The 9,841-nt window shown below is 43.1% G+C and overlaps 1 protein-coding gene across 1 annotated transcript; it reads left to right on the top strand.

Annotated features, from left to right (window-relative positions):
* Window positions 1-1,703: 1,703 nt before the first annotated feature.
* On the top strand, window positions 1,704-4,936 carry LOC119341405 (putative disease resistance protein At1g58400). The gene is made up of 5 exons (XM_037613282.1): window positions 1,704-2,124; window positions 2,647-3,273; window positions 3,525-3,598; window positions 3,914-4,429; window positions 4,541-4,936. Exons 1-5 carry the CDS (start codon window positions 1,704-1,706, stop codon window positions 4,556-4,558), a joined length of 1,656 nt encoding a protein of 551 aa, XP_037469179.1. The 3' UTR covers window positions 4,559-4,936.
* The last annotated feature ends 4,905 nt before the right edge of the window (window positions 4,937-9,841 follow it).

The raw sequence follows: 9,841 nt of genomic DNA, 5'->3' as shown, positions 1-9,841 counted from the left end.
GCAGGGAAGGATATTCTAGCACTGGTATGTCATTGTCACCCCGGAACAATTTCAGAGCATGATCTCGTTGTCAATGGCTTTAAAGTTGAGGTTGTGCACACAGCAGAAACACTCGCCCACCTCGTGGCCCTCAGTCCACACCAGCCACTTGTGCTGGTAGACCGGGTTATACAGCTGAAGTAAACTGGCTGATATAAACACATCATGCCCCCGGTACATCGAAAACAGTTTGTTGCCTGATATAAACACAATGGTACTAAGTTTACTAACTGATTGCCGTGAACATACTGAATTAAATAAACCACATTTTCCAAAACAAATAGAAAGGACAATCAATCCACCACTTGTGTAGTCACCTGCATCAATGCCGCCCGTGTCATCACTGTCAACCTCTGTAGCTCCCTCCTCCTGGATTCTCATTGTCACCTTAATCTTTTGATCTATATACCAGTGAAACCAACAATGGTGAGAGCCATTTTCATGTCAAATAACTGCAAGGAACTGAGAAATTGTGATTTATGTCTACTGTGCGCATTGTGGATCATGATATGTTAGCGAATGATTATTGTGATTTCCTGCAGTCAGAACATCTCTATGACAGCTAATTATTTTACGTGCAGTGCAGCATCTTGTTTATTTACTACTATTTCCACAACGCAAAATTCGGAGCTCTGCCACACATTCAGAATGTTGAGAATGCCATAGGTAGCTGAATGTCCTGTCCTGCCGCCTGCGTGCCAGCACAAAATCAAAGAGGAACAAAAGATTGTCCAATAACCAGAAAACGATCACGGCCATAATCATGAAAAAATACCAGGATACACTCTCGTGTCTGTCTGATACAGTAAAGCAATGGGAACTGCATCCCTGACCAAGAGATGTAGTGAGATAAACTAAATCACAGAGACGTTCACAGGGTACTTGCGTTAGTGCCGTGATGCTAAAACCCCGTCTCAAGAAAGCTAGCTGTATTTTATTTATAATTGTGCATATATAATGCAAGTCTGAATAAGCACAACTGTTATACAGCACGAATTTCAGAGGTTTGTCCTACAGATTAGAACACCATACTTCCTGAAGGTCATGTCAGTACAGAGTCACGAACAGAAATAACAACAACACTAGCTTGTCCAATTCTGAAAGGAAACTTCTTGGGAATCTGTTACAGTGTACGTATTATTGTTACAAAGAGTGCTAAGTGAGGTGATGCTGAAAACATGATCAAGCAAGGCATTCCGTTGCAGCAAAAGAAGCTTATTTGCTTTAATAAGCATCTTAATTAGGCTGATGTTTGAGCAAAGGAAGATTCTGTTCAAAAGTACAATATATCGATATCCATTTGTTCTTAAAGCGAAAGCTCCAACCCTCCTCGGGAGCACAAGGCATCCCTTGCCGTGACCCTTCCTGAGATTCTTTCTTTCCAGCATGCCTACATGTACTTTGCTCTGCTCGGTCACCAAGTTGGAAACTCGAAGCAGTACAAAAGCCAAACACAATGCCTTCCTAAGCTTTGCTCTCCTCCTGAAACACAAAGAACAAATACAAAACCAACCACCATCGTTCCTGAATCCTGTTCAGCCACGGCTGCATATATATTCTTCCATCCACTCACCCCTCATCCAACTACATTCGTCCATCCGCTCATCTCTGATCAAACATTTCATCTGTGAGATCAAGCAGAGAGCCAGAGACGAGGTGGAGCAATGGCCGAATCGGCCATTAGTGCCGTGCTTGGCAACGTCAGCACCCTTGCGCTTCAGGAGACCACGCTGCTATGTGGCGCAAGCAGTGAGGTGGAGTTCCTGAAACATGAGCTGAACCGGCTGCAAGGCTTCCTTAGAGACGCCGACAATAAACAGAGGCGGGGAGATGAAGGTGCTGCTATCTTGGTCAGCCAGATCAAGGATGCGGCGTACGAGGCCGACAATGTCATGGAGGCCGCAGAGTACATGTGCAAGAGAAACAGGCTCAAGAAGGGATTCATGGGTGCCATTGCAAGGTATGGTTGCCTACCAAGTGATTTGAGTACCCTTCACAAAGTTGGTGTTGAAATAAAAAGTATAAGAAGGAACATATCTGAGATATTTGAGTATGCAACCCGTTTGAAAATAGTTGATGATTTGGGTCATACTTGCATAGAAAAGGTTGATATTGATGATGAGTTGCCTCAAGATTATGGTCCTATTCACCAAAATTTTGAAGATATTGTTATGGTTGGTTTCGAGAATGAATACAAAGAAATAGTGGGGAAGTTAGTTGACACAGAGAAGAGTCTTAGTGCCATCTCCATAGTTGCTATGGGTGGTGTGGGGAAAACAACACTTGCTAGAAGAGTCTACACTTCTCCTGGAGTGAAACGACATTTTGAGGCAGTTTGTTGGGTGACTGTATCTCAAAAGTTTAAAGGCATTGATTTACTAAATGATATTATGAAACAAATAACTGGGAGTACACATAGGCCAGAAGATCAAATGCAAGAGCATGAGGTGGGAAAGAAGATCCATGATTTTCTATTGCAAAAGAGATACTTAGTAGTTCTCGATGATGTGTGGGAAACAGATACATGGGAGCAATTAAACAGAAAGGTTAAAGCATTTCCAGATGCAACTAATGGTAGTAGAGTACTGTTAACCACACGAAAGGAAGATGTTGCAAATCATGTTCCAATGCCAACCAATGTTCATCCTTTGAAGAAGTTAGATGAAGAGAAAAGCTGGGAACTTTTCAGTAGCAAAGCTCTACCATCATACAAAAGGTCTGCAATACGAAATGTGGATGAGTTTGAAAAACTTGGGAAAAGGCTTGCAAAGAAATGTGATGGATTACCACTTGCACTTGCAGTTTTGGGGGGTTATCTATCAAAAAATCTGAATGCACAAATATGGTCTGATATACTCTCTGATTGGCCATCAACGAAGAATGGACAGATGATGCGGGACATACTGGCTCGCAGTTACAAGGACCTGCCAAATCATTATTTAAGAACTTGTTTTCTCTATCTTGCTGCTTTTCCCGAGGATTATGAAATAAATGTGGCGTATCTTATTGAATTGTGGATAGCAGAAAGTTTCATTCCGCATACACCAAACCATACACTAGAAGAAACAGCACAGAGATATGTAACCGAGTTGGCTCAGAGAAGCTTGGTCCAAGTTGTTGACAGAAGTAGGGCACATGGATGGATAGAGGGAATAAGAATTCAGGATATCTTACACGACTGGTGCATAGAAGAGGCAAGACAAGATGGTTTTCTTGATGCCATGGACAAAACTGATTGGTTCCACTTTCTAGTCTCCTAGTCTCTTATTATTAATTGATTCCATTTTCTAATTTACTATATGTCCTTGTATGAGGCTAGCTTTTTCTCCGACAAGTAACGCACTCTAAAAAAATTGCAGGCCAAGCTGGTGCATCATCATCGTCTGATAACTTGATGTCTTATCGTTTTAGTTTTCAAACTTTGAATGATCAGATTTTACCTGCAACGCCTAATGCCCGAAGTCTGCTTGGCTTTAAACTCTCATCAGTGTCCCTTCCTAAGCTGAGATTCCTGAGAGTTCTTTGCGTTGAAAATTCAGCACTAAAAGATTTCTCCAGCTTAATTGGTGGGTGCATTCACCTAAGATTGCTTAGGTTGAGAAATTGTGAAGGTGTGGCGCTCCCTTCTTCAATTGGAAAGCTCCTTTACTTGCAGACTATTGAACTATGGAACAGGCCATTGGACACACAAGTACCAAACTCTCTCTGGGACATCCCTACTCTAAGGCATGTTTACCTTCGCAACGGGTTTTCTCCACCACCACCTGCAAGGAGTGTGCGGCTGCAGCCGAAAGAGCTACAGAGCTTTGTGTTGCATCTTCATCCTGTTGTCACTGATTTCCGCTGTCATGACATGATGATTTTCTTGGGCCAGATGAATCAACTAACAACCTTCTCCTTGTCGATGCACCCCAATATACCAGCGGAGGTGCTCAACATATTTGCAAACATGCCTCACCTGGTTGATATTAGTCTCCACCAATTTGATGTGCTCGATAAGATGCCTGCTGAGTTCCCACAAAGCGTACGTCGTCTTGTTCTAGTTGCTCATGTCATAAAAGAAGACCCGATGCCGGTCCTGGAGAAGCTTCCCCGTCTGGTGGTGTTGGAGTTAAGTGGGTACAAAGGCCTGACCATGTGCTGCTCTTCCCAAGGGTTCCCTCGGCTGCAAAAGTTACGGCTTGGTTCGTTTTCCATTCAGGAGTGGAGGATGGAGGAAGGGACAATGCCAAAGCTCTTCCACCTGACACTTTGGGATTGCGAGAAGATGGGAAAGCTCCCCGTGGGGTTGCTGCACCTTCCATCCCTCGGTCGGCTGGAGCTGATTTATATGCCCCAGATTTCTGAAGACGACATCACACTAAAGGAGCTGCAGCAGAAAGGATGCGAGGTACACATACTTATACGCAGCTTAAGCATAGTTAATTAATTTGCCACACCTTTCATTTTCATTGCTGTCTATACGTGTGCTTGTCTTATGAGTGCTTTCTTTTTTGCGCAGGTGGAAACTAGGGGGTGATCGCAGATCTGTGGGACGCCAGGAATTCATCTTCATTCTCGTCTAAAATCTGGCGCCCTCCTCGCTCCCCACACCACAATCCTCAATTGTCCCCTTCCAGATTCATTCTCGAACCCATCTCCCTCCTCGCAATCCTCATGATACCCCACTTTCCTTCTCCTCCCTCCCTTGAAGGACGCCATAGGCGATTGACATGACAGCCTCTCTCCTCCAATGGCCCCTCGCTCCTCCTGCTTCTCCTTCTAGAATCTAAATCCGCTCTCTTGTACATGGCCGACGGCATGGCAGGAGGAGCTTCATCCCCGGTGCCCAGGTCGCTCCACCACACGTCAGGAGACGGTCATCAATCGATAAATTTGTATATGTAATGATCAATTTGTACTATTTTATAACAAACAAAAAGACTGTTCTGTTAGCGAACTTTTTTTTTTTTGGAACGAAGACGCTAGAGGCGTCCGGCTTTAAATTAATAAAGCCCATAGGCCAGAAGAATGTTCTGTTAGCGGACTCATGATGTCACCCGTAAACTCTTGGTATATCCTTTTCGGTGGGATCTCAATATTATTAACGACAAATGTGTACAATCTAATATGATGTCCTAGTATACAGAACTTCCAACTTTTTAGATTTATTGCACCGAGGGTTTGAAGATCGAGGTTGGGACCATGCCAAAGCTCTCCCACCTAAAACTCAACTTGATCCTCTCCAAAAAAACAAAAACTACTTATGTGATGTGTGTCTGCCTAAATTAGGCTTCGAAAGGAAGAGCTTTTTACAGATTCAAACATACGTTTACGATGCTCTCTGTTGTAATGTTAGTTACTCAAAACAGAGTTTCTACACTCAGATGTTGCATTAGTTTTTACCTCATAAACTGGAGAGGGACGGGAAGATATTTGCAAGAGAGTGAAATAATACTATGAAGAGGTAGCTTCCAGGCAGTTGCTTATGCAAAACCAACAGAAGATATCACCAGCTCGCCAGCATAACTACCCTGACTCATTTATGTAGTGCTTGCCTGAAGAATGCTTACAATCTGACATCTGCAGTCAAATGCAACACTGATGGATTAGCTGAACCATGTAATGATTTGCTGCATTAGGAACATGTTCTACGACAGCCAATTTATTTAAGAGAAGCAGGATGGATCGGCTAATGTCCTACAAAGTGTTGTCTGAACCCTACGTGTTAATATAGTTGGATTAAGTATTTTTGATGATTTGAACTGTGGCTTGGCTTGCACGTTCAAAGACTATGTTATTTGGCTGGCTTGCACGTTCACGGACTTTGTTGTTCAACATTTTTTCAAATGCCTGATTAACATTTTCATATACATGATCAAATTTTTTTCTTACACTTTTTGAATAAATGGTCAACATTTCTCTATAAACATTTAGCATTTTCCAAATGCTTGATTAACATTTTTCAAATAATTGTTCGACATTTTTTCAAATGCTTGAATAACATTTTCATATAAATGATTAAAATTGTCATCATTTTTAACAGACAGTCAAGATTTCTTATGTACACATTTTAACATTTCCAAATGCTTGATTAATATTTTTCAAATACTTGTTCAACATTTTTTGAAATGCTTAATTAATATATTTTTTACATGTACAAGATAAGAAAATCATATTTTTAATAAATGGTCAAAATTTTCTCTATGCACATTTAACTATTTTCAAATGCTTGACTAACATTCTTTTTGAATAAATGACCAATTTTTATGTACGTTTTTGTATACGTGATAAACATTTTTTATATACACATTCGACAGATTCTAATGCTTGGTAAACCTTATTCAAATGTTTCTTAAATAGTTTTTTGTAATATATATTTTAAAATATAAACAAAAGTAAAAAAAGAAAACAGAAACCGTGAAATATACGAAAAAGGAGGCTGTAGCCTTGTGCGTGACTGGGCCGGCCCATGTGGACCTGCGCTGATGGGAGGCTTCCCTCTGTCTCGCTTATCGCGAGACATAGGGGCGCCCATCCAGAAGAACACAACTATGCCATGTCGTCCGTCACGCGAGACAGAGCCAGGGCCCCGCCTGAAGGACCATGAGAATGGCCGGCCCAGTGCACGGGAAGCCATTGCCTCGTTTCTTTCGTTTTTTTCACTTTTTTGCTTTCATTTTTTTTACTTTTTTTCACTTCCAAATACTCTAAACATATATATTACAAAAATTAACGTTCATATTGTTTTGAAACAATGTTGAATGTGTATAGAAAAATGTTGACTATGTGTACAAAAAATATATAATGTGTGTGAATGAAGTTGATCGTGTATTTGAAAACTGTTAATCAAGCATTTGAAAAAATGTTAAACAAATATTAATTATGTATTTAAAAAAATTTATATGTATATAGAAGAAATGTTGACCATTTATTTGAAATATGTTGATTTTTTGTAAAAGTAAACAAGCTTATATTTTTTTAAATGTATATAGAGAAAAATGTGACCTGGTATTCGATAGATGTTGATCTTGAAAAATGTTAAACGTGTATTAGAAAATATATTAGATATATACCAAAAATGTGTATAAAAATGAAAATGATAGAAAACCAAAAAAATGATGAAAAAGGAGAAAGAAACAAAAACCGCAGAATAGAGAAAGAACGGGAAAAAAATAGTCAATGAAAACTGAGATAAAAACAAACAAAACCAAAAAAAATTTTGAGGAATGAGAAAGAGTAGTGAAAACAAAGAAAGAAACAAAGAGAACTCATGTAAATTCAAAAAAACAATCCTTTTGGGTCAGTTCTACCACAAGGAATCTAACCATATGAGCTATTCTCAGCTCGCAATCATATGGTACTCATGAGGGCAACTCCAACAACCCAGGTTTGAGTGCAAATGTTTTGGATCGGATGGTTAGGATATTATTGGTCATCCAATGGCGATTATCAAATTTGTTTAACCGGTTTGGATGTCTGAAACCTATGAACCGACACCAAACAGGAAAGTCCGTACGTCCACCTCGTTAACCTCCAAGGCCTCCGACTTTGCCGCATCATGGTTGTGCGGCGATTGAGAAGCCTATTCGGCTTTAATGTCGGCAGGGCTCCTCATCCGCAACCTTGTCCGCATAAAACTCATCTTCTCCCACATATCCACCGGCTGCCACAAATCCGGCCGTCGCGATGGGCAAGAATTCCAAACCCCAAGAAGCTGTCGCCGGTGTATAACTCCAGATCAGTGTACCTCCCACACGGTGCCGCTCTTGTGGCCGTCGCGATGTGCAGCACGATGCTACCAAAGGCGGAGAGCTGGCTAGGGATAAAGGTCTTCCGACATCTGATGCCGTCGTTGATAGGAAGATGAGCCATCAAGCCTTTGTGACTACACAGTGGGACCTGTACTATGGGCTAACAATGCCAGTTCTAAAACTGGTGGATCAGAGGTAGGGGGTCCCGAGCTGGTTGTCTTAGCACAATGGTAACGAGAAGTAATAGAAACACAATTTTACCCAAGTTCGGGCCTCTTGAAGTGGTAAAACCCAACATCCTGTTTGTATTGTATTGAGTGTGAATGGGATACAAAGTATGAGAGATCTACCTCGAGATCATATGAGTGATTTCTAACCTCTAGAAACCTTGTCTCTACAAACTAAACCCCTCGGCTGACATAAACACCAGGAGTATCTAGGGTTACACGTATGTCAGCTACAACTAGGGACAACATGCCCGATCATTTGAATAGTGTACACCGAGTCTTCGGAGAGAATTCCATTTTAAGTACACCGAGGGCCATGACTTGCATGAACTGTTCTTCAGTTGTCGGTGGGTCCTAGCTAGGTCCAGTCCATGAATAACGAGCCGACGTGATGTGCACCCGGTAATTTGAGACACCGTGACTCATGCTCTCCCACATATCCACCGGCCGCCGCCGCACATCACCGCACCTCTGGCCGGAGAGATGGGCAAGAAGTGGTCGCCGGCACGTGACTCTCGGTCCGAGGGTAGCTCCCACCCGGAGCCGTTGTGGATGCCGCTTCCCCTGCGGACTGACTGGGTGCGGCTCTCGAAGGAGAAGGTGCGGACGTCTTGATGAGGAGCAAGTGAAGGAACAGCTGAATGTCCCATGATCCTTTGTCCTGTCCACCCTCGGGTGCGTCAATCCAAAATAAATAAATTATGGAGCCCAACGTTGTTGAGCTCACGCGCAAACACGACCTCGGTCGGTGATCGGCGACCCATTGTCGGCACCTACGCAGCGCGTGCAGCTCGGCTCATATAGAAAGGTGCACCCATTATATTTGCACTTAGAAAAACCTCCACTTGTAGACGTCGAGAACGAAGTATCATAGTAGTATTCTCTGTAAGACGTGCTGTATGGCTGCCTGCCTGCTGGCACTAGGATAGTATGGCCCAGTTCTTTTTAGCTTTTGATTCTCCAGAGTCAGTTTTTGGAAAACTTCCCACAGAATCAACCAGAATCAGCCGTTGAGTTCTTTTCTGAGATTTTGGTCTCTGGTTATGGAATGAGTTGTATGCTGCAATGTCTGTAATGTCTCTGAACTAAAACTGAGTGTTGAATTGCTAACACTTGGTACAGAGAAGAACTCTTGTTTCATGTACAGAGAAGAATCTAACAAATAAACTAACATCATCCATTCATCAATCAAGCAAATCATCTACGTCCATCTAGCAATCCATTGTTCCATGTACAAAAAAGAGATAAAAATCATCTACATCCATCCACTCTTCCATGTACAGAGAGGCTCACCGAGGCAGCGGACAGAGGACAGTAGCAGCCAACTGGATGGGCTCGTCGGGGCCGGCAGAGGACGGCGGAGGAAGGCGGGGGTGGCGGTCGGAGCCGGCGGGGCGGAGGACCTCAGGGGCTGGCGGGATGGGGGTCGGAGGAGGCGGCGTTGAGCACTGCTTCGGCCGCCCGGATGGGCACGTTGGGGCCGCGCTCGTCTGCTCTGACAGGGTTTCGATAAGGCCGCCGTTCGTCGAGGGAGGAGGGGCGGCGGGTCAGGAACCCTAGCGGCGGCTGGAGGAAACCTGGAGCGAAGGGGAATCGAGCGAGGACAGGGGAGCGAGCGCGGCCGATGCGTTTTCTGGGCCGCGGTCGATCGGGTTGTGGAAGGGCATTTTGCCTGTAATTTCGTGCTGAAATAGGGGTACAGTCTGAAAACCCAAACGTTTTCATTTGCGGGAGGTCCAGAATCGCCAGAATCGACCCAAGACGCTGCTTTTCAGTTATACTGTCGATTGTGGTCTGATTCTGACGATTCTATAGAATCAAAACGAGTTTTTTCTAGCTTTT

Source organism: Triticum dicoccoides, chromosome 7B (assembly GCF_002162155.2).
Source record: "Triticum dicoccoides isolate Atlit2015 ecotype Zavitan chromosome 7B, WEW_v2.0, whole genome shotgun sequence".
In the NCBI taxonomy this organism is placed as follows: domain Eukaryota; kingdom Viridiplantae; phylum Streptophyta; class Magnoliopsida; order Poales; family Poaceae; genus Triticum; species Triticum dicoccoides.
Note: the sequence above shows the minus strand (reverse complement) of the source record. Positions and strands in the feature narration are given on the sequence as shown.

What these genes read in the sequence shown, in the direction of transcription:
- LOC119341405 (XM_037613282.1), top strand. Translation starts at nt 1,704, where the DNA reads ATGGCCGAATCGGCCATTAGTGCCGTGCTTGGCAACGTCAGCACCCTT. An exon ending in TGATGCCATGGACAAAACTG is followed by an intron (nt 3,274 to 3,524) that starts ATTGGTTCCACT and finishes TTAAACTCTCAT; the next exon opens with CAGTGTCCCTTCCTAAGCTG. An exon ending in CACTAAAAGATTTCTCCAGC is followed by an intron (nt 3,599 to 3,913) that starts TTAATTGGTGGG and finishes TTCTTGGGCCAG; the next exon opens with ATGAATCAACTAACAACCTT.